A 26,978-nucleotide genomic window follows, 5' to 3' on the forward strand; every position below is an offset into this window, starting at 1 on the left:
TCTATACCCAGCGAATATATCTCTCAAAAAATAAAAGTGAAATAAAAACCCTTTCAAAGAAACAAAAACAGAAAAAAATTCATTAACAATAGACCTGATCTTCAAGAAATATTTAAAGAAGTTTTTCAGATAGAAGGAATATGATATGAGACAGAAACATGGATCTACACAAAGAAATTAAGATCTGTGGGAATGGTTGAAATGAGGACAAATATAAAAGACATTTTTTCCTACTTTTAATCAATCTAAAGGAGAATTGATTGTCTAAAGCAAAAGGAGTGGAAAAGTTGTGTGAGCTTATAACATATGAAAAAGTAAAATATATAAGATAATAAGAAAAATGGGATGATGAAATTGTTAATGGGAGTATACTGTTTTAAGGATCTTATGATACACACAAGCAGTAGAATATATCTTAAGGTCTACTGTGATTCACTCAAGAAATTAATTTAAACCCTAGGGCAACCACAAAAGATTTTTTTTTTTTATCCTTTTGCCATTTCTTGGGCCCTTCCCACGGCATATGGAGGTTCCCAGGCTAGGGGTCTAATCGGAGCTGTAGCCACCAGCCTACGCCAGAGCCACAGCAACGCGGGATCCAAGCTGCGTCTGCGACCTACACTACAGCTCACAGCAACGCCAGATCCTTAACCCACTGAGCAGGGCCAGGGACGAACCCACAACCTCGTGGTTCCTAGTCAGATTCATTAACGACTACGCCACAATGGGAACTCCAAAAGATTTTTTTTTAAGAGGGATAAACAGTAAGCCAATAGTGGAGAAAAATATGAAATCATGAAAACTATCACTAAATCCAAATATAATCAGAAAAAGAGGAAGAGAGGAACAAAGACTAGATGGGCCAAGTGGGAAAAAACTAACAAGATGGTAGATTTGGAGTTCTCATCATGGCACAGTGGAAATGAATCTGACTAGGAATCATGGCTTCAATCCCTGGCCTCATTCAGTGGGTTAAGGATCTGGCATTGCCATGAGCTGTGGTGTAGGCCGGCAGCTACAGCTCCGATTAGAGCCTGGGAATCTCCATATGCCAAGGGTGCAGCCCTAAAATAAAAAAAGAAAGACAACAAACCCACAAAAACCAAGATGGTAGATTTTAACCCAACCATCTCAATAACTGGTACAAACACATCAATTAAACAACAGAGGTTGCCAAACTGGATTAAAAAAAAAAATTATGTGCTCTCTACCAGCAATGTATTTTAAATATAAAAACAGTGATGAATTTAAATTTATACTTTAAGGCAGAACGAGAAGATTTAAGATAGAATTCTCTCTCTCTGTTCTTTGGGCCTCTTCCCCCAACCTTTAGTGTGCAATGCCCATCCACATTCACCAGACCTCCTCAAAGATGGGAATGCCTGGAGTTCCCACTGTGGCATAGTGGGTTAAGAATCCGATTACAACAGCTCAGGTTATGGAGGCATGGGTTTGATCCCTGGCCTGATGCAATAGATTAAAGGATCCAGCACTGCCACAGCTGTGGCTTAGGTTGAAGCTGGGGCTCATGTTCAATCATGCCTCAGACGCAGCCATTAAAAAAAAAAAGAAGGGAATACCTATTTAACCATAAAGATCCCCCCCCTTTTTTTCCCTTTCTTCTCATGTAACTTCTTAAAAGATTAACACTCTTTCTCAATTCTGTAAAGGGTCATGATGACTTGCTGCTCACTTTGTATGTGCTTACCTGGACCACTATTTGGTGAATTTTATGCAAATTGTCAGTATGTCATTTTGATGTACGATCCTCTGTATCAAAAATGTATATGATTCCTCTCTGGGCTTGGATTGGATTTGCAATTAAATGGCCAAATGCACCAAGAAGGTCAGAATTGTGGGTAAATACAGCATTATGGTGCTTCTCTCAGGAAAACGGTGATGAAAATTGAAATCAGCCAGCATGCCAAGTACACTTGCTCCCTTCTGTGGCAAAACCAAGATGAAGGGAAGAGCTGTGGGCATCTGGCACTGTGGTTCCTGTAGGAAAATGGTAGCTGGTGGTGCCCGGACCTACCACACCACTTCCACTGTCTGCCATTAGAAGACTGAAGGAATTGAAGGATCAGTAGAAGCACCAACATTGGAAAGCCTATAATAAATGGGTTAATTTATGTAACAAAAATAAAAAATAAAAAAACATGTATACAACTGTGCCTTCAACTTCTAACAGGCTAAACAGTTCTCAGAGCTTCTGAGTGTCTCCCAGGTTATAATCCTCAGGTTGACTTGACTAAAATTCTCTTTCTTCTTAATTTGACTGCTAACTGAATTTTCACCAACAATAGCCAGTCACAGACAAAGCTCAGATCCCACGTTGCTATGGCTGTGTGTAGGCCAGCAGTTGTAGCTCTGAATTGATCCCTAGCCTGGGAACATCCATATGCCACAGGTGTGGCCCTAAAAAGGGAAAAAAAAAAAAAGATATTCCTTGCAAACCTTAATCAAAATAAAGTTGCAGTGATTATCTTAATATCGAAGTAAACCTAAAAAAAACTATTACCAGGAATAAAGTGTAATAGTACATTACGTCACTGTGATAAATCACAGGTGATAAAAGCGTCAAATCACCAGAACACATAACAACCCTAAATTTATATGCAAAAAAAGAAATTCAAAATACAAGAACTGAAAGAAAAAAATGATAAATCCACAATTACAGTTCAAGACTTCAATATTCTTTTCTCAGTAGGTGACAAAAACCAGTAAGGATATATAGGAACTGAGCCACACTATCAACCACCCTGACCTATGTAGTATTTACAGAAAACTCTACCATCAAAAGCAAAATAGTCATTAGTGTACATTACAAAAAAAAAAAAAATCCCCAAGACAAATACTATCCTTGGCCATAATTTTTTTCTTTCTTTTTGGCCAAACCCACAGCATATGGAAATTTCCAGGCCAGGGATTGAATCTGCCTCACAGCAGCAACCCAAGCCACTGCGGTGACAATGCCAGATCCTTAAACCACTGAGGCACACAGGAACTCCAAATCTCAACAAGTTTTAAAGAACTGCAATATGTAACAATGAACATTCTTTGGCCAAAAGAGAATTAAACTAGAAATCAATAATAGAAATAACTTTAGAAAAACTCCCAAATTTTGGAAATTAAATAACCAATGAGTTAAAAAAGAAACCACAGGGAAAAGTTTAAAAACAAACAAACAAACAAAAAAACAAAAAAATCCCAGCAAATTGAACGGAAATGAAAGCAAAACATATCAGAATTTGGGGGATGAAGCTAAAGCAGTATTTAAAGAACAGTTATAGCCTTAAGGCCAATATCATGAATGATCAAGGAGACATTACTACAGATGCTACAGACCTTAAAGTTAGTTATTCACAATAAAAATGGATAACCATTAGCTACATTAATTAAGGAGAAATCCCAAATACACAAAATAAGTGGAACACGAGATAAAAGATAAAATAATGGAAAAAAGATTCCATCTTCAATAACAAAATACTACATAAGAATAAAGTTAATAAAAATGCAAATCTTTCATAATCAAGACTATAAAGTGTGAAGGAGGCAAAAATCAAAGAGAACTTGAACAAACAGGAAGGCCGACAGAAAGATTCAACATCATAAAGGGGTCCATTCCTCCCAGTTAAATGTAACCATTAAGTGGAGCATGATAAAAAGTACCAATATATTTTCTTAAAACACAATTTATTCTAAAGTACCAATAGGAATCATAAGTAAACTTGTATAATGAGATTATACTTTGAGAAGTGTGGGGAAGGCTTTTGAGTGTATAAAAAGGAAGAGCAGGAGTTCACGTCGTGGCTCAGCCGTTATGAACCCCTACTAGGAACCATGAGGACACGGGGTTCCATCCCTGGCCTTGCTCAGTGGGTTAAGGATCCCCCGTTGCCCTGAGCTGTGGTGTAGTTTGCAGATGCGGCTTGGATCCGGCGTGGCTGTGGCTATGGTGTAGGCCGGCGGCTACAGCTCCGATTGGACCCCTAGCCTGGGAACCTCCACATGCCGTGCGGGTGCGGCCCTAAAAAGACAAAAATAAATTAAAAAATGAATAAAAAGGAAGAGCAGTAAATTGAACCATGGGGAAAATCAAATTGCCTCCATGGCAAAAACTAGCAGTGAGTGAAGTTAAAAGGCAAATGAAAAAAATATTTGCCATTAATTTGACAAAGTACCAGCTGGCTATGTGATGCAGGGTAATGCGCTTCACCTGTGCCTTCGTTTTTCCTTCTGTTGAAACTGAAGAACCAGTGAAGTCACAGGGTAGGTGTGAGGATTGCGTGAACATACGACGAAAAGGCTCCTGCAAACAGGTCACACCTCTTACTCATTCCGCACTTCGTGCACCTCAGGAAACTTGCGAAGGATTTTGAGCCTCCCTCCACCCCGCGAGGCCCGGGACGCAGCACGCGGCATCCGGGTGCTGCCAGGTGTGCCCGGCCCCGCCCCCAGCCTGCCCGGCCGGGTCCCGCGCGCGCCCGCCTGCCGGGCTTCCGGACTCGCTCCCGCCCCACCGGAGACCTTCGCTGCCGGTCGGAGGCGCTTTGCCTGACAAAGGGAGGAAGGCGAACCCTCGCCGCCACCCTCCACCTTGGCCGTCCCCGCCCCCGCACGTCCGGCCAGGCGGGCCCCGCCGGCCCCGCGCCAAGGAGAGCGCGGACCTGCCCCAGACGCCGCCCCGAGGGTCACCACCGCCTGCGAGTCGCCGAAGTTTGGGCTCCTACCCTGCGCGGGCACGAGCCCATCCTTCATCGCCTTCCCCTCGGCCCCTAGACTCCGCAGAGCTGCCTGGCAGGCCCCTTCCTACCTGGAGGAGCACAGTCTCCGCTCGTGGCTCAGTGCCAGGCCGGGTCAGGGCGCGGGGCGGCTAAGACGCGGAGACCGGGGCCCTGTCACCCACTCGCGGCTGGAGGTGGGGGAAGGGCGGCTACCGGCGCGCTCGCTGCACCGCACATGCGCAGATGCAGGGTTGTTCGCGGTCCCAGGGTCCGCCGAGGGGTGGGCCATCGAACTTCGGGACTACATTTCCCATAAGGCTGCGGGGCCGCGCCGTAGGGACTCTCAGGAAAGTCTTCACCTTGTTTAGCGGGTCGGAGGAGGGCTTACCAAAATAATCCCTTCGTGGTGGAGGGGAAACTTCATTTCCCTCAGAACGGGTGTGAGTTACAATCGCCACGTCCCCCAAATACGGAACACTGGCTTTTAAAGAGTACACAGGTGATTGACGTTAACTGTATTTAAATTGTAAATATGTATAAAATAAAGCAAATGTCACCCATAATATCACTTTTCAAAGGTATGTAACAAACTTACACCCTCCTGATATTTTTAAAAAATAAAATTGGCCATAAGGATACTGTGTGCTGCAACTTTTCTTTTTCTTTTTAGGGCCACACGCAGAGCTACAGCTGCCGGCCTACACCCCAGCCACAACCATGCCAGATCCCAGCCGCATCTGCCACCTACACCACAGCTCACGGCAACACTGGATCCTTAACCCACTGAGCAAGGCCAGAGATTGAACATGCAACCTCATGGTTCCTAGTCGGATTCATTTCCCCTGAGCCATGAGGGGGAACACCTAACTTTTTTTGTTTTCTTCAAGCTTCATGCTCACAGTTAAATTTGAGGAAAATGTACACGGAGGACCAATACACCATCTGCCCCACATATGCACGGCCTCCTCCACTGTCAACATCCAGTACCAGAGTGGTACATCTATTGTAATGGAACACACACTGGTGTATCACCTAAAATCAACAGTTTACATTAGGGTTCACTTGGTGTTGAACATTCCACAGGTTTTGACAAATATATGATCTGTAGGCACCATTATCATATCACGCAGAACAGTTTCCCTGCCCACAAAATCCCCTGTGCTCCATCTGTGCATCCCTCCCTCCCTCTCCCTGAGCCCCTGGAAACCACCGAAATTTTTTTTTTTTACTGTCCCCCTAATTTTGCCTTTTCCAGAATGTCTTATAGCTGGAATCATTCAGTATGTAGCCCTTTCACTTCATAATATGCATTTAAGTTTCCTCCATATCTTTTCACAGCTTGAAAGCCCATTTCTTTTTAGCACTGCATAATGTTCCACTGTCTGGACGTACCACTATTTATTTATCCATTCAGCTACTAAAGGACATCTTGGTTGTGTCCAAGTTTTGACAATTGTGAATAAAGCTATAAGCATCCCTGTACAGTGTTTTGTGTGGAAATAAAATAATTTTCGCATTTGTGTAAGTACCAAGGAACACAACAGTTAGAGTGTATGGTAAGAATATGTTTAATTTTGTGAGAAACTGCCAGACTGCCTTCCACAGTGGCTGTAACATCTGCATTCCCACCAGCAATGAATTGAGTTCCTATTGCTCACATCCTTACCAGCATTTGGTGGTGTCAGTGTTGTGGATTTTGGCCATGTTAATAGGCATGTAGTGGTAGCAACTAGATTTTAACTAAAACGAAAAAAACTACCGTTACTGAACCAAACTTGGGTCTGTATGCCCACACATAGTGAAGCCCATCTACTGACACCAGATTGTGGTGAAGAAAAGAGCAGCCTTTATTGCAAGGCCCAGCAAGGAGTACGGGTAGCTAATGATCAACACACTGGAATCTCCCAATGGCTTATAGAGAAGGGTTTGCTTTATTCCTCTATTTTAAATAAACCTTTACTGGATAAATAAAACAGTAAAAACATTAAAGAAACAAACTATTTCCATTTTTGTATATTCCTTCCTTGGCACTATTTCCATTTTAGTATATTCCTTCCTAGCTTTTGGTCATAAGCCTGCTATTTCCATAGCTATAATAAATGCACATACTGTCTATTTTATCAAATTTCAAATACTTTTATATTTAGTCTTTAAAAATAAAGAGAAAAAAATGCACCTATGAGAGAGTAAGTCCTTAATAAGTGCTAGTTAAACGGTTTTTCCTAGATTTAAAGAGATGAAAATGTTAAGGTTATTTTTTTTTTGTCTTTTTGCCTTTTCTGAGGCCGCTCCCACAACATATGGAGGTTCCCAGGCTAGGGCTCTAATCAGAGCTGTAGCCACCGGCCTACACCAGAGCCACAGCAACTTGGGATCCGAGCTGCTTCTGCAACCTACACCACAGCTGACGCCAATGCCAGATCCTTAACCCACTGAGCAAGGGCAGGGATCAAACCCGCAACCTCATGGTTCCTAGTCGGATTTGTTAACCACTGCGCCACGACGGGAACTCCCTAAGGTCTTTTTCTTATGTTAACTTTTCTAATGATAATTTGCCATTGCATTTCGGAGATACTCAATCAAATGTAGTGAATTGTTGATATTCGATTTATATTTAGGTTTTTTATTCTGAGTTTATGAATGAGATTGACTTGTAATTTTTTACTCTTTGTTTGAATCTAGGGAAAAGTTTTTAAAGACAGGGTGAGAGAGAGGGTGGTGTGGTGTGGGATGATCCGTTGGTTCATGGACATTTTCCTGATTGGTTGGTGGTGAGGTAATCAGGAGTCAACATCCATCAACTTTCTGGTTTTAACCGGTCTGGGGTCTGTGTGCTTACGGTCAACATGTAGTTAATTTCTTCCACCTGGTAGAGGTTTCAGGATTTACAAAATAGTTCAAGCATTTGGTTCAGAATATTATAAACAGTCTTTGAGGAAGAGATCCTTGACTTAGTTTAATGGCTAAACTATTATTATTTTGTCTTGCTTGACTGTTCTTCTTTGTGTATTTTCTCATTTCCCTGATTAAATTTGCTCTTTGGAACTTGGGGAAGGCAAGTTCTCTACAAACAAGAGACAGAAGTTCCTGTCATGGCTCAGTGATTAACCAACTCGACTAGTGTCCATGAGGATGCGGGTTCAATCCCTGGCCTTGCTCGGTGGGTTCAGGATCCCTCATTGCCATGAGCGGTGGTGTAGGTTGCAGACATGGCTTGGATCCCAGGTTGCTGTGACTGTGGTGTCGGCCAGCAGCTGTAGCTCCAATTCGACCCCTAGCCTGGGAACCTCCATAGACCACGGGTATGGCCCTAAAAAGACAAAAAAATTAAAAAAATTTAAAAAATAAAAAAAACACGAGGTAGGTAGAGGACATTGTGGGGTTTCTGTCCTGGGAAGGCCTCATAGGGTTCTTCTCAGTCATAGTACTTGAACACAAATGTTCATAGCAGCATTATTCACAAGAGCCAAAAATGGAAACAACTCAAGTGCCCATCAACAGAAGAATGGGTAAATAAAATATGGTATACACTTTTAAGAGAATATTATTCAGCTAAAAAAAGAATGAAGTGCTAAAACAGGCCACAACATGGATGAACCTTGAAGACATATGAGTTGAAATAAGCCACATACCAAAGGACATACACTGTATGATTCCACCTACCTAAACTATCTAGAAGAGGTAAATTCATAGAAAGAAAGTAGAATTGAGGTTACTGGGGACTAGGAGAAGGGAGGCATGGGAGTCATTACTTAATGGGTGGAGAATTTCTGTTTGGGAAGATGAAAAAGTTCTGGAAAGAGACAGTGGTGATGCGTAGCTGTGAATGTGGTTAGCACCACTGAATTGTACACTTAAAAGTGGTGAAAATGGTGAATTTTAAAAAATAATAAACTGGATTGAAGTGATGGTCACAGAACTCTGTAAATTACTAAAAATCAAAGTGTCAGCAAGATATTTTTAATTATTTATTGTTTGCACTGTTTTGATTCTTTTTTTGTTTGATGGGATAATTCCATACTTCATCAGAAAGAAAAAGAGAATACTCAGGATATTTTTTAAAATAGAGATTAATAATTGTTAGACATAAAAATGTATTACAAGAGGTCCCGTCGTGGCGCAGTGGAAATGAATCCGACTAGGAACCACGAAGTTGTGGGTTCGATCCCTGGCCTTGCTCAGTGGGTTAAGGATCCGGCATTGCCATGAGCTGTGGTATAGGTCGCAGACATGGCTTGGATCTGCTGTTGCTGTGGCTGTGGTGTAGGCTGGCAGCTACAGCTCCGATTCGATCCCTACCCTCGGAACCTCCATATGCTGCTAGTGTGTCCCTAAAAGGACAAAAAGACCAAAAAAAAAAAAAAACACCTAAAACAGTAAGAAACTTTTTGGCCTGCAGCACATACAAGTTCCTGGGCCTGGGATCAAACCTGCACCACAGGAGTCAAACCCGAGCCACAGCAGTGACAATGCTGGATCTTTAACCTGCTGTGCCTCAAGAGAACTCCAAGTAAAAACTTGTTAATAGTGGCTATAGAAATAAAGGACCTCAAAAGTATATATTAATTTAATTGTTTTCACAGCAGCACTTGTGAAAAACTGGAATTTTCCATGATTGTTCTTAGGCAACTAATTAACAATTTGAAGGAAAAAATGTTAGGTTCCTGTCTGCACATTAGAACAATTAAGTATAAGCAAGATGCATGATTTTAAAATGAAAACTATCAAAGCAGTTAAAAAGAAATGATAAGAGAATATTTTTTCTATTTTTTGAGTGAGAAGTTTTAACACCAAAGGAAGAAAATCATAAAGAAAATAATTGACAAATTCAGCTACAAAGATAATTCTGAAAAAAATGCTACAAAGTTAAAGACAAACAAGCTGGGGAAATAAAGAAATGGAGAAATGGGTATTCTCTCTTTCTTTTTGTCTTTTTAGGGCCACAACCTCAGCATATGGAGGTTCCCGGGCTAGGGGTCGAATCAGAACTGTAGCTGCCGGCCTATGCCACAGCCACAGCAATGCGGGATCCCAGCCACGTCTGCGACCTACACCACAGCTCACGGCAACACTGTATCCCTAACCCACTGAGCAAGGACAGGGATGGAACCCACAACCTCATGGTTAGTAGTCGGGTTCATTAACCACTGAGCCATGACAGGAACTCCCAAAAAATGGGTATTATTAATTTATGAACTCCTCTTACAAGTTAATGTAACCCCAATAATAAAAATAAGCTAAGGAGGGAGTTCCCATTGTGGCGCAGTGGTTAACGGATCCGACTAGGAACCAGGAGGTTGTGGGTTCGATCCCTGGCCTTGCTCAGCGGGTTAAGGATCCGGCGTTGCCGTGAGCTGTGGTGTAGGTTGCAGACGTGGCTGGGATCCTGCATTGCTGTGGCTGTGGCATAGGCCGGCAGCTACAGCTCCGATTCGACCCCTAGCCCGGGAACCTCCATATGCCACAGGAGCGGCCCAAGAAATGGCAAAAAAGACAATAAATAAATAAATAAATCCATGGTACTTAAAAAAAAAAAAAAAAAAAAAAAAAGCTAAGGATATGACCAGCCAATTAAAAATGAAACACATAGAAAAATAAGTTTGTCAAAAATGTTTTCTTGGAGTTCCTGCTGTGGTGCAGTGGGTTAAGAATCCAACTGCAGTGGCTTGGGTCGCAGTGGAGGTGAGGGGTCCCCGGCCCAAGAACTTCCACATGCTGTGGGTGCTACCATTTAAAAAAAAATATTTTCCCTCAGGAGTTCTCTTGTGGAAAGCTCAGTTAATTAAGGATCCAGTGCTGTCACTGCTACAGCTTGGGAAGCTGCTCTGGCACAGGTTCGATCCCTGACTCGGGCACTTGTGCATGCCACAGGTGCAGCCAAAAAACAACAACAAAAGTCTTCTCTCTACTCAAAATCAAAGAAAAGCAATATCATAACTCATGCAATATCATTTTGACCTGTAAGTTTGGCCAATGCTTAAAAGAGTAATGATACCCAGGGTTGGAACAACTTGGAAAAATTTTTTTATAAAATTCCGGTGGGATTATAATATATAAAATCATTCCAAAGGCCTCACTGTATCCAAAGTTAAAATTTTAGAGGCATCACAACTTTTAAGCTTGTACAATATGTATAAACAAGAATGTTTGTTCTCACCCTGCAGTTTATATCTGCAAAACACTGGAGACAACCTAAGAATCTTTCAACAGGTAGAAGTAAAATAAATTGTGATACATAAATAGAATTTGCAGAGACATTGAGAATGATAACATACACTACGGGGAGCTGGTGAACGCATTGAGAAATGAACAAATGTATGTGCTGGGCATTTGGGATGGAAATGCTATAAAATTTGGTTGTGATGATTGTTTTACAGCTATAAAAGTAATAAAATCCATTGAGTAATTAAAAAAAGAAAAGTGAATGAATGTAAAGGATACAAGAGTATTAGCGTGTGATCCTATTTTTATAAAAATTATGCATATTTAAAAAATACTAAATACTAAAATGTACAAAAAGAAGAAATACACACTCTTCCCCCAACAAACACACACAAAATAAATTCCCTACTGCCTTATGCATAACACGTGGAGTACTGTGTGCATGGCCTGTTTCTGAAGACCCTGCAAAATTTAAGACCACATTTTTTTTTTACTAATTTCCTCTGAGGCATAAAGGAAACATGTAGAGGATGTTTTTTTGAATAAGATATTTTAAATGTTGCCTTTAATTTTTTGGACCTTCCGCTAGGGTTTCATACCCTCTTCTCCACCACCTACCCACTTATCCTAGTGGCTGTTTGCTCTTCTGAGCCTGCTGTAATATTCACTTCTGTTCCAACAAGCACAGGTACCAAGAGTAAATGCTTGCTTGGATGGCACCACTCTTGAATGTAAACAGACTTTAACTGTAAATATAGTGACGGTTTAAAGTGGAGCAAATATCCCAAAGGACATAATAACAATGATTTGTTCACAGAGAGTGAGCAAAAATTTTCACTTCTGTTCACTTGCCCCAGTGACATTACAGGGGGGCGCAGACTGGATCCAAGAACGTGTGTGCTCTGTTCTATTAAAATCCATTGGTCTTTCTCGTACTTTGAATGGATCATTTACTCAGGCATCATGCCCTGGCCATGTGAAAAATACCACCTTACAGAGTCATAAAGATCTTTGAAATGCTGATACCTCCTCTTACACAGGGTCAAAGGACTATAAGAAAATCACCACTGGGCTCCTGAGAAAAGTTGTAATAAGCATTGGGGAGGAGAATCAGGTTTTTGCCAAAATTCTAATTTTCACTTTAAAGCTCATTTTATCGTTGGACAACAAATAGAGTCACTTGTTTTCCCTGAAATGACAGCTCATTTGATTCATTTTTGAGAAAATGTCTGCCAAATAGCCAGCCTTCGTTTGAGTCTTAGCCATTCATGTAAAAATGTTTCATGAGAAAAGCAGCTAGTTCAGCTCATGACTCAAACAGCTGCACAGTGGTTTTCCTGGAGACAACATCATGCTTCTGTACCTTGTACGTACTTCCTGTTTCATCAGACAGAATGTTAAAAGGACATGCCCTCGAAGGCTGAGACAGTACAATTAATCATTTTTATTGCATTCTTTTTTTTTTGGTCCTTTGTCTTTTTAGGGCCACACCTGCGACATATGGAGGTTCCCAGGCTAGGGGTCAAATCAGAGCTACAGCTGCCAGCCTACGCCACAGCCACAGCAACCCAGGATCCAAGCCACATCTACGACCTACACCACAGCTCACAGCAACGCCAGATTCTTAACTCACTGAGCAAGGCCAGGGATCAAACACACATCTTCATGGACACTAGTTAGGTTCGTTCACCACGGAGCCACGACGGGAACTCTTCCACTAAGGGCATCCTTAAGTGAAACCGGCATTTCTTTCCTGCAGCTGCATGAGAGTGCAGAAAGCAGTGACTGCCCGTGCAACTTGTTGCCACTCTTTGGAATCCTGCTGTGGCACCAGCAGGCTCCCCCACCAACTGCTTTTGCACCATCAGTGCAAATGTCAACTCAACAAAGTAGGAAAATAATGCCCAAGTATTATTATTACAATAGTCTTGACCTCCTGGATCCCCTGCAAGGGTCAAGCCCCAGGGTCTATGGCTCACACTTAAAGCAAGATCACTGCCTGCCATTATTACACCTAAAAAATGTACAATGTTTCCTTAGTAGTATTCAAATATCCAGCTGGTGGCACATTTCCAAATTGTTTTCATGGATGTCATATATTTCTTCAAGTTTTTATTTTTATTTTTTTCTATTTTTTAAGGTGGTACCTGTGGCATATGGAAGTTCCCCAGGCCAGGGGTTGAATTGGAGCTGCAGCTGCAGGCCTACACCACAGCCACTGCAACACAGGCTCCAAGGTGCATCTGCAACCTACTCCACACAGCTTGTGGCAACTCCAGATCCCTAACCTACCGAGTGAGGCCAGGGATTGAACCTGCATCCTCAGGGACACTGTGGCAGGTTCTTAACCCACTGAGCTGCAGTGGGAACTCTGTTTCTTCAAGCTTTTAAAACTCAAGATCCAAATGAATCCATGTCCCATGACTGACATCTTTTAATACATAGGCTCTCCCACCATATCTTTTCTTTTTCTTTGCTATTTACATGCTGATAACACTGGCTGATTCATTCTGAAGAACTTCCACAGGGTCTGGATTTTCTTGATCACCTTAATTTTTTTTTTTTTTTTGTCTTTTTAGGGCTACACCTGCAGCATATGGAGCTTCCCAGGCTAGGGGTCGAATGGGAGCTGTAGCTGCCGGCCTACACCAGAGCCACAGCAATGCGGGATCCCAGCCGCGTCTGCGACCTACTCCACAGCTCATGGCAACGCCGGATCGCTAACCCACTGAGCAAGGGCATGGACCGAACCCGCAACCTCATGGTTCCTAGTCGGATTCGTTAACCACTGCGCCACGACGGGAACTCCCCCATTAAATTTTAATGATCGATTTTCTGTTCCTTGATCTGGACTTGGAACCTGAGAAGGTCAAGATTTCAGAAGAATTTAGGGCCAAATATTAACAGCAGTTCCTACTCCTTGCCAGGTCTTAAAACATTTCTTTTCCTAAGATACTGAGTAAGAGGTTCAGGTTTTCCCGCCAAGCATCCCCATGGATACTAGTCCGATTTGTTTCTGCTGAGCCACAGCAGGAACTCCGGGGGTGAATTTTTGAAGTGAGTGGCTAGAGAAGGTTTTACTCATCAGGTGAGGTCTGAGTCAAGATGTTAGGCACCAAATGTTTATAATCATAACTCCAAGACTCCATAATCAGACTCCTGCTGGTGCATGTTCCTGACCTTGTATTATTTCCAGTGCCTGACACCACCACTCCATCTGGTTACCAATTTCTCCCAGCAAGTCGATCTGTCTCCCTCTTTATTATGTCAGAAATGATGGGAAGGAATGATAACTAATCATGGCTTCTCCTTCATTTGGGGCACTGAGAAGTAGCCTTCAATTGATTTTTTTTCATGGAAAAATGACAAAATAGGAAGCCTGCAAAAATCCCCCTGATTTGGAGTATCTCATGCTATCTTTCCTTTATTTTTAGCATAAATTAACTCAGGGATGGAAGAACTTGAACCTCAAAAAATCCAGTTATCTTACTGAGTGTTTGACAAGTCCATTTTTTTTTTCAATGAACAAAGGGGCGTTACATGGCCAGTGGCTTACTTTTTATCCAGGGGTCCTCTGGGCATACACAGACTGTCTCTCTCATTTATCTCGGCCTTCCCAGCACTGTGCTTGGTAGAGATGCTGAATGAATGAATGACTGGGACAAGAACTCATGATGCTTGAAACCCAACTCCTACCGGTGACATGCAGTTCTGAGGTCCTGTCCACCCGGGTGTACCAAGTGCTGCCTATGCAGCCTGCATCCTGCTGGAGTTGACAGCTTCCAGCATCACCCAAATCTTCAGTGCTGCCCACCTCAGGGGAATGGTGGTGCCCCTGCATGACACCAGGGTGGGCAGCTGCTCCTTCAGCCCTTTTCTCCTGCAGGCCAGGTCTTGGGACTGCAAAGAACTCCAGCTTGCTCTTCGCTCTATCTGCTCCTCGTGGAGAAACACCTAAAGAATATTCTATTTATCTCACTTTTGGGGGAAAAAATCATAGTCATTCTGAATCAGGTTTATTACTGGATGCATTGGGGTTTTTTTGGTCTTTTGTCTTTTTAGGGCCACACACAAGCATGTAGAGGTTCCCAGGCTAGGGGTGGAATCAGAGGTGTAGCCGCTGGCCTACACCACAGCCACAGCAACGTGGGATCCAAGCTGCATCTGCGACCTACACCACAGCAGATGGCAACGCCCGATCCTTAACCCACTGAGCAAGGCCAGAGATCAAACCCGCGCCCTCATGGATACTAGTCAGATTCATTAACCACTGAGTCATGACGGGAACTCCTGGATGCATTGTGTTTATAGAGGAGTCAGAGATAATTTCATATAGGTCAGAATGATATGGCTGAGAGTATTAATGGGCAAAGCATCACTACACAATGAAGCAACTGAATCAAAGGCTTCCCATGTTTCATGAGTAGATCCATAAATGGATTAGGAGTCTACTGGTCCAAAAACCTGTTTACAAATGGAAAAACTAAAGCCTGGAGAAGCCAACGGTTCTAATTCTGACAAGATAATCTGTTTATGGTTTCAAAATGGTAATATGACTCTTTTCCAGGGCCAAGTTCGAGTTCAGTTTTTCCTTAGAAGGACTCATAGAACTCAGCAAGCTGTTACACTCATGGTTGTGGTTTGCTGCAGGGCAAGAAGACAGGTTAAAATCAGCAATGCAAAATGAGCAAAGGCCAGGATCCTAGAGATACCAGGCGCACGATTCCAGTTGTCCTCTGTCAGCAGCTTGGCTTGATTCTCCCAACAATGGTGTGTGACATCACAATGGGGTCTGGCTCACCTGAAGCTCAGCAGCGCCTTGGTGTCCAAGGTCTTTATTGCAGGTCATGGTACAGGCATGTCTGACAGTCCACTCAGGGGACCCCAGTCTCCAATCCCTCCTCCAGTCAAGCTGACACCACATGGACCAAGGGCCCCAGCATAAATTATGTTCTTCTTCTTTTTTTTTTTTTTTTTTGTCTTTTTGCCATTTCTTGGGCCACTCTCGCGGCATATGGAGGTTCCCGGGCTAGGGGTCGAATCGGAGCTGTAGCTGCCAGCCTACGCCAGAGCCACAGCAACGTAGGATCCGAGCCGCGTCTGCGACCTCCACCACAGCTCACGGCAACACCGAAACCTTGACCCACTGAGCAAGGGCAGGGATCGAACCCGCAACCTCATAGTTCCTAGTCGGATTCATTAACCACTGCGCCACGATGGGAACTCCAATTATGTTCTTAATATAAACCAGCTGGCTGGTTCAAGGCCTCCAGGTCAAGAAAAACACTCTTATCAGACAGGATATTCCACAAGCTTAGAGGTTATCTCCCAAGAGCTGGGCAACAGTCAAACCTTTCTTTGGAAGGTACAGGGTTTAGCAACCTACACTTGCTGAGTTAACCCTTTCCTGTATAATGCTCTATGGTGCTTTTTTCTATGCCATGGGAAATTGGTTTTGTATTTTGTTTTCTTTTTTTCTTTTTTGTCTTTTTGCCTTTTCGAGGGCCACTCCCACGGCATATGGAGATTCCCAGGCTAGGGGTCTAATCGAAGGTGTAGCCACTGGCCTACGCCAGAGCCACAGCAATGCGGGGTCCGAGCCCTGTCTGCGACCTACACCACAGCTCATGGCAATGCCGGATCCTTAACCCACTGAGCATGGGCAGAGATCGAACCCACAACCTCATGGGTCCTAGTCGGATTCGTTAACCACTGCACCATGACGGGAACTCCTGTATTTTGTTTTCCAGAAAAGCAGTCCTGAAAATCACTGAGATGGTCTTCGTGTATAGCAATCATTTCCTTCTTTTCTTTCTTTTTTTGTTTCCTGTCTCTTCTCTTTTTAGGGCCGCACTCTCAGCATATGGAGGGAGGTTCCCAGGCTAGGGGTCTAATTGGAGCTGTAGCCTCTGGCCTACACCACAGCCACAGCAATGCCAGATCCGAGCTGCCTCTTCGATCTACACCAGCTCATGGCAATGCCGGATCCTTAACCCACTGAGCGAGGCCAAGAATTGAACCCGCAACCTCATGGTTCCTTGTCAGATTCGTTTCCACTGCGCCACGACGGGAACTCCGAAGCAATCATTTCTATGTGTCCAACCATTGGTTGCCTTTTGCAGAATAGCTTGAAGGAACTTTATTTCTGTATCAGTAGTTGATATCTCCCTGGGATGTGGTGAAGGAGTGGCCTCCATGAAAGGCCCACGTCTCCACGCCCTTCACGGCAGGACTTTACACTCTCCTTATTAGAAGGTGCGGTCTATTTCCCTGCCTCCTGAACTGAGGCTGGCTTTGTAACTTGCTGTGGCTACAAAGCTATGAAAATAAGCATGTGCTGGCCCACATATGTTCCTGCTTTCTCTTAGAACCCTGTTGGAACGAGAGAGACCACAAGGAAGAGAGCTGGTTGTCCCAGCTGAGTCCCTTCTAGACCAGCCTACAAACAGGTGATGCCCAGATATATGAGAAAGCCCAACTGAGGTCAGCAGAGCTGCCCACCCAACCCCCAAAACTGGCCAATATGCCCAAGCGAGGCCAGCCAAGACTAGAAAAATCTCCAGCTGACCCATAGACTCATAAGCAAGTGTAAATGTTTATTGTTTTATGCCACTGAGTTTTAGGTGCTTGTTACACAGCAACAGCTACCTGATACAGTGGGGAAGTATATGGAGGAACAAAAGTACTTTTTGATATGAAAATGTCTTAACACAAATCAGATAGTGGTCATGACATGTTTTCTCCACACACTGCTGTCAGCCAAACATCACTATTCTAAGGAATGTGGCAATGAAGGATCAGCAATACTTGTTCTTTAGTCTATTTTATTTTTATTTGTCTTTTTGCCTTTTCTAGGGCCGCTCCCACAGCATATGGAGGTTCCCAGGCTAGGGGTCGAATCAGAGCTGTAGCTGCCAGCCTACGCCAGAGCCACAGCAACGCGGGATCCGAGCCGTGTCTGTGACCCACACCACAGCTCACGGCAACACCGGATCCTTAACCCACGGAGCAAGGCCAGGGATCAAACCTGCAACCTTATGGTTCCTAGTTGGATTCGTTAACCACTGCGCCACGACAGGAACTCCCTTGTTCTTTAGTTTAAAAAAAAAAAAAAAGTTCTCGTAACATTTTACTTGTCACATTGGTCTTTTAAAACTTTTATTAAAAAATGTTACATGTGGAGCTCCTGTTGTGGCTCAGCAGACACGAGTCTGACTCGAATCCACGAGGATACAGGTTCAATTCCAAACAACCCAGACTGAGGAACGTTTGTCACAGTAACGGATCCGTACTTCTCCAAATGTCAAGGTCAGAAAGACCAGGTGAAACTAAGGAACGGTCACAGACTGGGGGAGACAAGACAACTCAGTGCAGCATGGGGTGGTGGATGAGATCCTGGACCAACCAAACACCCCCTGGAAGCAAGAAGGCATTTGTGGACAAATGGGAAATCAAATTTATAGGTGAGTAATGTACCAATTCTCCCACGGCCCCCGTTAGTATTTCACTAATTCTTAGTTTTGATGGTTGTACCGTGGGTACACACAACATAAACATCAGTGAGAACCAAGCGAAGCGAAGGAATTCCTTGTACTGTTTTTGCAACTTTTCTGAAAGTCTAAAATTCTTTCAAAATAAACTGGCAACGATGTGGACACTCACCCTTTATCCCTGGGCCTCCCGTTGCGTTGATGCCTGTCTGGGCGTGCATGTTAGCTGTACCTTCCAAAGGCCATCCTTTCCATTGCTCTGTCAGGTGGGTGGTCTCTGGCTGGTGAGATGCACATGAGGGTTAGTGGATCCCACAGCCATCTACCCATTACTGCACCCCCTATGCTAAAAAGTGGGTGGCTTGGCCTGAGGTGTGTGTGCTATACCACGTCGTTGGCGCAAACACCGTGTGAACCTTCAGGCAGCGGGGCTGGCTGAGGCCATGCAGCCAGGAGGAGAGGCAAGCCCGCTCCATAATAGGTACTGTGTGGATTTCAGCAGTCAAGCTGCTCCCCTTCCAGAGCGGAAAAGGTCTGATGTGACCAACCTGTTACCAGGTGGCTGGCTGGTCTCCCTGAGGAATGGTGCCATGCGGGGGATTGAGTGTTGCTGGGGAGCAGACACTCGGCATGGCAGTAGCTAGGTCAGGCTTAGTGAGCAGGGGTCCGTGCTGGTGGACCCATTATCAGGCTCTTCCTTGCTCCCACTGTGCCCGCACTGGGGTGTCCACTGATGGAGGCTCCCCAACGACAGCGGGCTGAACCACGCCGTCTGCTTGGTTTAGTCTCTTCCAAGGTAGATGCTCTCAGGTGGGCGTTACCATGTGATGCTATAAAGATCTCACTTTGTTCCATCTGCATCTTCTCCAAACTTCCTTTGACCCTGATGTTCCAGTCTCCGCACAGGCCCCTGACCAACCAGCCAAGCCATTCACCTTTGCCTCTGGGCCCATATACACTCGCCTATTGATTTCCTTTTCTGTCTCCGAAAAGGGATAACCAGATGTTTGAGCTGCAGCTCTGCCAGCTGGGGGCGTCTCAGGGTTACCCCCATGCAGGGCTGTAGTGCAGCAGTCCATTTTCAGTCTACAAGTTCATATTGAGCCAATCCATTCATGAGCTGAGCTTGACTTTTTCCCTCCTCCATCAGCTGGTCGTCATAGCTCCCCCCACATGGCCATAGGTGTGAGCTGAGGGACAGGTGCTGACATGGGGGTCTGGGCCACCTACACACACAGCTTACTTTGCCCTCTGGCCCTGCTCATGCCCAATTTTCTTGGCCCTCATTTTGTTTTTGCTCCTGCCTGATTTATGACTTGGTGGGTCTGCCAGAGCACACAGCTCATCAAGGTCAGCTCTGACTACATCATCACTGAATGTCTTTGGGTCACATTCGCTGTCTTAACCAGGACCCAGGAGTCGGCTGGGGCAGTTTTTTTGGTATAGTGTACGGCTCTCTGCTGCAGCTGCCGTGACCCTGCTCCAGAACTCCTGGGATCAATATCATGGCTCTTCTTGGGGTTCGCCATCCAGCTCTACCCAGGAGCTCTCCCCCATCCACGAATACCTCTAGGACCATCAGCTACAGGTGGCTAATGGCTACCAGGTTGGGAAGCATTGAGAGAGAACATTTCTATCAGAGTGGAAGTTGTACTGGACAGAGTACCACACCTAGATCTAACAGTTGACAAGAAGTACAGAAGCTGGAAAAATGTCTTAAACAATCCCACAAGATGCAATCATCCAAAAACAGAATGTGGAAAATTCTACCGGCCAAGTGACCCAGTTTCTTTAACAAATAAATGGCATGGAAAAGTGGGAGAGCGAGAAACTGTTGTAGATGAAGAGGCTTATGAGACACATTAACCAAATGCATTGGATGGACTTTCCCTGGATCTTGATTTGAACTAACCGACTGTAAAAGAGATTTTTTTTTTTTAGATAAGCCAGCTAAACACATTGAGAGTGAAATGTGAACTCATTCAAATGCGGCTGGGGAGAAGGACCCAAGTGGGAGTTTGTATTCCTGGGGGCGGGGGGGAAACAACAACAACAACAAAAAATAGCCAAGCTAGAAATAGCTTTATCTCAGTAATGTTATCAACACACGTCTTCAAATTTGCTGTGGGAGGAAATCTGAGCTTGAAATAGTTTCAAAAGTAGCAGCCACATCTCTCCGCACAATCCTGGGATGTGCCCAGTGGGAGGGTGGAGACAAAGGGATGCAATAGTCTTTTCCTTCACTGATCTGGTGAACCGTTGCTCATCCTTAAAGTGCTCCTCTTCCAGGAAGTCCTCCTGGCTTGCCTCACTGCCCTGCCCCAAACCATCCCCCAAGAGCTTCCCTGTGCTTCCCTCCTCATACCCTCCATCTAACTGTGACAGTGGATCTGGGACTTGCAAGGTGAGAAAGGGCAAGGGTGTGTGCCAAACCCCAGCCTGGATGGAGGGTAAGTACACAGTCTTAAGCCAGCAAGTGGCCTCTGTTGTTTCCCTTTATGCTTAGTAAGCTCCGCCTCTCCTTTAAGGAGTGGACTCCGAGGTCTGGCGGGGCCACCTTAAAACGGCGCCACCTTAAGCAGCCCTGCCCCCAGCAGAATTACTAGGCTGGGGTGGCCGCTGGCTTCTGCCCAGCTATGGCCTGCCTGCTCCGGGCTGCAACCTGGCGGCTGTTCCCCTGGAGGGGCTACTGCTCCAGGGGGACAAAGGTAGGTGGGGGGAGAGCTTGGAGGCTGGGGGACCCTATGCCAAGTTTCCGCCAGGCTCTGTGCTGCTCCAGCAACCCGGAGACCATGGGCAAAGAATCACCCACCTGGCTCACATCCCTTCCACCCAACCCCCACCCTGGGTCAAATGTGGGTACTGAGTAAAGTAGGCCCAGGCCCCCACAGCTGCCATGAGTGGGGCTGGGGGGTTTCAGCTGGAAGGTCTGTGGACTCCAGAGGGACGCTTTGGGGCTTAAAAGAGCACCTGGGCAGCAAGGAGCTGCGTTCTAGGCCAGGCCCTGTCTCTGACTTGCTGGCCTCGTTTCCCCATCTGTAAAATGGGACGAAATCCACGGAAGGGCTCTGAGAGCCCCATGAGCCCCTGGCTGAGGCAGCACGGAGGTGTGGGTGCCTCTGTTCACGGGCCATTGAAGCGCCACTCTGACGCCTCCCCCTGGCCAGATGGCCTCTGGCGTCTTTGAGAGACCCTGCCAGGGTGTTTGTCCCCTGCAGGGCGAACTCAGCAAAGGCTTTGTGGAGGCTCTGAAGGCAGTCGTGGGAAGCCCGCACGTGTCTACCGCCGCTGCGGTCCGAGAGCAGCACGGGCACGATGAGTCCTTTCACAGGTGGGAGGCCCTCCCCCATCAGAGCCCCTGGCTGAGAGCCAGGGTCCTGGGTTGTCTTCTGCGCCCACCCCCACCCCGCCCCATCCGTTTCTGGGTGCTCTGGCCTTCTCCACCCCTCCTCTTCACCTCCAGAAGGGTGCGCTCTGCCCCTGGCCCACTGTGCAGCCTCAGGCCCTGCAATACCTCTGGCTGCTTCAAATTTGAACAGGACCAGAGGGCACCACACGCCCCTAAGTGGCTGAGGGTCTGGTTGCAGGTGCCAACCTCCTGACGCTGTGGTGTGGCCCCAGAATGTGGAGCAGGTCAGCCAGCTGGCAGCCCTGTGCTATGACCAAGGCGTGCCCATCATCCCGTTTGGCACAGGCACCGGGCTTGAGGGTGGAGTCTGTGCGGTGCAGGTATGTATGGTGGCCTCCTCCCCTGGCCAGATCCTAGTCCCATCACACTTGCCACACTGCCCTCTGCCTCCTCCACCACCCATGGCTAGCCAGCTCCAGCCTCCTTACCTGCTGTCTTGGGGCTCTGGTCTGGCTGCTGAGAGGTCGGCCATGAGCTGGGATTCTCGGGGCTGTGTCCTGGGGAAAGACCTTGGTTAGCAAACACTGGCACCCTTCCGGCCAGGGCGGTGTCTGCATCAACCTGACCCACATGGACCGAATCCTGCAGCTGAATCTAGAAGACTTTTCCGTGTTGGTGGAACCCGGCGTCACCCGCAAAGCTCTCAACACCCACCTGCGGGACAGCGGTCTCTGGTTCCCCGTGGGTAGGCTGGGGCTCGAGGCCGTTCCCGGGCTGGGAGGGCTTCCTGGTGGCACGGGTGTTTCTGGGGCTTAGGGGGACCCCTCTGCCCACGGGCACCCGCCCCAGGCTGCCTTCTGCCTGACTTCTGCCCCGCAGATCCGGGTGCAGACGCCTCTCTTTGCGGCATGGTGGCCACCGGGGCCTCGGGCACCAACGCTGTGCGCTATGGCACCATGCGCGACAACGTGCTGAACTTGGAGGTGGTGCTGCCTGGTGGGCGGCTGCTTCACACCGCGGGGCCCGGCCGGCACTTCCGGTAAGCGCCCTCTACCGGCAGCCACCGGGGCCTCTTGGAGAGGCGGGTTGTCAAAATGTCCGTGGGCCGAAAGTGAGGGTCCCAGGGTTTGTTCCCCCTGCTTGAGGCCGATTCGGGCTGTGCCAGGGAAAGGCTGCCTTGGTGGCAGTCTGCACCTGAGGGGGCCAGCGCAGACCTTGGGCGCAGCTCCCCACCTGGCTTCTAGCCAAAAACCCATCGTCACGTGGCCTGAGCGCTCACCCTCATGTCCTTGGGCCTAGGAAGAGCGCAGCGGGCTACAACCTCACCGGGCTCTTTGTGGGCTCCGAGGGGACCCTGGGACTCATCACAGCCGCCACCCTGCGCCTGCACCCTGTCCCTGAGGCCACGGTGGCCGCCACCTGTGCCTTCCCCAGCATCCAAGCGGCAGTGGACAGCACTGTACACATCCTCCAGGCTGCAGTGCCTGTGGCCCGCATTGGTGAGCCAGGGACTGGGCAGTCCCCGTGGGCGCCCTGGGGGAGGTCTGGAAGGCTAGTCCTCACCTCATCGGACTTCTTGGTCCCAGAGTTCCTGGATGACGCCATGATTGACGCATGCAACAGGCACAGCAAGCTGAACCGCTGCGTGGCGCCCACACTCTTCCTCGAGTTCCATGGCTCGGAGCAGGCGCTGGCAGAGCAGGTGCAGCGCACAGGTGCACTGGGGTGCTGCGGGAGGGGGGCACGGGCTGCCCCGGAGCGGGGCCAGTGTCAACCCTCGACCTTCCACAGAAGAGATCACCCGGCACAATGGAGGCTCCCATTTCTCCTGGGCCAAGGAGGCCGAGGAGCGCAGCCGGCTCTGGGCGGCGCGGCACAACGCCTGGTACGCAGCCCTAGCCCTGCGGCCCGGCTGCAAGGTGAGCGGGCTGGGGTGGACGTGGGAGCCTTTCCTCCGCCCTCTAGCCTGTTGTCCAGAGAAGCAGGCTGAGGGCACGGCTGACAAAACTGCCAAACCCTCAGCGGGGAGCCCCGGCCTCGAGCCAGAGAGAGGGCAGGCTTTCAGGAGGAAGCGGAAACTGCTAGCCAGCCGGAAGGGGAGGCTAGGCTCCAGGTAGCAGGTGCTTTGGGACCCGAACATAGCTGGGGATGGGGAGTAGGACGAGAGACTTGGGAGCACCTACCGACAGGGGGAACACACTCCGGCCAGTCATCTTGTTGCTGGAGGCTTAAAGCCAGCCCCCTGAACCCATTCGTAGCCTTGACCCCTTACCTCCGAGCAGGTGGGATGGGGGGGGAGCTCACAGGCCCGCCTCAACTCAGGGCTATTCCACCGACGTGTGTGTGCCCATCTCCCGGCTGCCGGAGATCCTGGTGCAGACCAAGGAGAATCTGAAGGCCTCCGGACTCACAGGTGCTGCCCGCCCCCCGCAGAGCGGGTGGGGGAGGGAGGGCAGGGGAGGGGCCAGGCTGAGGGCAAGCAGCTCTGTCCTCTGGGCCCCCAGGAACCATCGTTGGGCATGTGGGCGATGGCAACTTCCACTGCATCCTGCTGGCAGACCCGGAGGACCCTGAGGAGCTCCTCAAGGTCATGGCCTTTTCAAAACAGCTGGCCAGGTAAGGGTGAAGCAGGGAGGGGGCTGGGGAGAGCTGAGGGAAGTGGGGGGCACCTGCTGAAGACTTCCTTCTGCTGCCTCTCAGGCACGCACTGGCATTCCATGGCACCTGTACTGGGGAACATGGCATTGGGCTGGGCAAACGGCAGCTGCTGCAGGAGGAGGTGGGTGCCGTGGGCATGGAGGTCATGCGGCAGTTCAAGGCCACACTGGATCCCCGCGGCCTCATGAACCCAGGCAAGGTGCTGTGAGGGGCTCTGAGCACCTGCCCCACAAGCCCCCAGTCAGTGGCACTTCCTGATCTGGGATGTCTTCGTGCCACAGAATGACTCTGCCTTTGCCCTGCCCACTGGCTCTTTCATTCAGAGGCAGCCAAGGCCCGAGGAGAGAAGCCTGGACAGCCGGCTCCTCCCTGGCCCTCTTGCTGTTCTCAGGAGCCTTTTGAAAAGTCCAGTAAACGGCTCAGGATCACTCCCTGTGAAGCTGCTTCCTCTCTGTGCTCTCACACTTCCTGTCCTGGCTAGGAGAGGTGGTGTGGGTCACCCCAGACTAGGACAACGCCCCTCCATATCAGCCTCCCTACTGCTTGGGGGGTGGGGGTGGGGACAAAGCCTGGGGGACCCAGCACGCATAGCCCTTCTCTGTCTGCCTGGTGACAGGAACACTCAGTTGCTGGTGGGGGAAGGGACCTCCCACTCCACGTTCGCGGGCTCCCCAGTTAAATCTGAACCCTGTTTGCAGCCATCTGGAGATGAGCACGTGGCACCTGTGAATGGCCCCCTGTGCCTACCCCACCTCCTTCAGGTTCTCTGTCCTTTGGGTAGTGACTCCCTTGTCCCTTGTCCTGGGCCTGCCCTGAATTGTACAGCCTGAGGAGGGGTTGTGGTCTGGCTACAGAAAGGTTACTTTCAGAGGCCCAGGCCCCTGTCCCAGTTGCTCCCACTATGAGAACCCCGGGGCCTGAGGACTTGCCCATGGCCATCATCAATTACTACAGATTCCTCCACGGAGCCCCAAGTGGGATCTAGAACATTCTGAACAAGTCCTTCAAGTGGCTGCTACTAATCACTGGAGACAGAAGTCATTTTCCAGGTACCACACCTCTCCATGGTGTGATGTATCATACTACCAGCTTTTTTTACCCTCAACACCAGACACTGCCCACCCTGGGGCCTTGCCTCTGTCTTGTTGGGATCCCTGGCCAGACTGCCTCACCCAGGGTACCTGGTAGTTGTTTCCCTTACGTCCACGAGGGGGCGCCTGACTCCACAAAGCTCAGACGCCAGTGTCTGCAGGGGCAGTGGTGCCCAGCACTCACCTCTGCAGGGACCTACAGCCCTGGGCGCCCCCTCCTTCCCAGGGTGTAGGCAGTGCCTAGCATACTGGAAATCAACCTCTAAGCTCTCCAGCCCACTGCAGGTCCCAGGAGCCTATAGTGGAGATCTCCCTCCCTTACCCCGTGGTCCTGGCCCTTAGGAGAGGGGCTGAGTGAAGGATGCAGGGGAGACAGCAGCATCCTCCTTCTTGCCTCACCCCCAATCTCCCAAGCCACCTCCCAGCTCCTGCCCTGCTTCCACCGCATCAGCTGTTCAGGCTCTCCGCACAGGCAGCCCCGCTGTCTCCTGAGACTAGTTAAGTTCTTGGAACCCCTCCTCTCTGCCATCACTGGGCTGAGTGCTGGTTCCCTCCTCTGTGATGTTTCTGTCCCCTGGATGAGAGCAGTAGCTGTGCCAGGGGGTGACGTGGGGCAAGTGTCATGGCTCCTCCCAGGATATCACCTGACAAAGGAGACACAATCTAACCATCAGCCACAAGTGTTGATGGGGACACAGCTCACCAGTGCCCTCCCCTCCACACAGGCTGCCAGCTACCTGCAGCCCTCCCCGGGCAGCCCTCTGCCCCCTCCCTCCGTGGTGGCAGACTCTCCCCTGCTGGCAGGGCTCCTCTCTGATGTGGCCCCAGCACCTGGCAACAAGCAGGTGCTCAGCAAATGGCCATTTCCATGCAATTTCCTATTAGGAAAAACTCCAAACATGCAGGGGAGTTTGAAAAAGTACACCATTCACTGAAATGCCAGCCACTGAAGACTCACCAGTGACCATTTGCTTTTATTTGCTTCATGTGTGTATTGTGGGGGGAACCATTTGGAATTTTTTGACATCACTCACCTATATAATTCAGCACCTGTCTCCTAGGAGTAAGGACATTCTAAAAACCTCAACACGGAGTTCCCAGCATGTCTCAGTGGTTAGCAAATCTAAGAACCATCAGGTTGTGGGTTCAATCCATGGCCTTGCTCAGTGGGTTAAGGATCCAGTGTTGCTGTGAGCTGTGGTGTAGGTTGCAGCCTCAGCTTGGATCCCGCGGTGCTGTGGCTGTGGTGTAGGCTGGTGGCTACAGCTCTGATTCGATTCCTAGCCTGGGAACCTCCATGTGCCATGGGTGCGGCCCTAGAAAAGGCAAAAAGACAAAAACAAAACAAAACAAAACAAAAAAAAACCTCAACCCATTAAATGGCTGTAAGACGGATGGTTCTAGCAAGGGGGCCTGTCCAAGAAGCCCCCACCCCAAGCGCACTGGGCCCTTAAAAGAGGGAGTGGGTGGAACCTACCTCCCAGTTCCTGCTAATTCCCAC

The 26,978-nt window shown here is 48.0% G+C and overlaps 2 protein-coding genes and 1 pseudogene across 6 annotated transcripts in view; 2 read left to right on the forward strand and 1 right to left on the reverse strand.

Moving 5' to 3' along the window:
- ZFP1 (ZFP1 zinc finger protein) overlaps nt 1-24,612 on the reverse strand; it is a 68,939-nt gene extending 44,327 nt beyond the window's left edge. For 2 of the 4 annotated variants that reach the window (XM_047790508.1, XM_047790510.1), the window contains exons 1-3: nt 23,292-24,612; nt 22,217-22,285; nt 18,552-18,660 (exon numbers count right to left, since the gene is read on the reverse strand). The gene's annotated coding sequence lies outside the window, so the exon portion shown is untranslated. Of the gene's footprint in view, nt 1-4,816; nt 4,971-18,551; nt 18,661-22,216; nt 22,286-23,291 lie in introns of those variants that run through there. The other 2 variants (XM_047790506.1, XM_047790505.1) reach the window with 1 other exon arrangement.
- LOC125132792 (60S ribosomal protein L37a-like) lies at nt 1,826-2,090 on the forward strand (annotated as a pseudogene).
- Nucleotides 20,979-24,814, forward strand: LDHD (lactate dehydrogenase D). Of its 2 annotated transcripts, none has more exons than XM_047790503.1 (11): nt 20,979-21,087; nt 21,598-21,710; nt 21,967-22,108; nt 22,332-22,473; nt 22,608-22,767; nt 23,028-23,227; nt 23,315-23,443; nt 23,520-23,647; nt 24,051-24,141; nt 24,233-24,344; nt 24,429-24,814. In XM_047790503.1, exons 1-11 carry the CDS (start codon nt 21,016-21,018, stop codon nt 24,592-24,594), a joined length of 1,455 nt encoding a protein of 484 aa, XP_047646459.1. In that variant the 5' UTR covers nt 20,979-21,015; the 3' UTR covers nt 24,595-24,814. The 2 variants fall into 2 exon arrangements, with proteins under 2 accessions (XP_047646459.1, XP_047646460.1); XM_047790504.1 differs by having other exon boundaries at nt 23,523-23,647.
- The last annotated feature ends 2,164 nt before the right edge of the window (nt 24,815-26,978 follow it).

Source organism: Phacochoerus africanus, chromosome 8 (assembly GCF_016906955.1).
Source record: "Phacochoerus africanus isolate WHEZ1 chromosome 8, ROS_Pafr_v1, whole genome shotgun sequence".
Classification (NCBI taxonomy): Eukaryota; Metazoa; Chordata; class Mammalia; order Artiodactyla; family Suidae; genus Phacochoerus; species Phacochoerus africanus.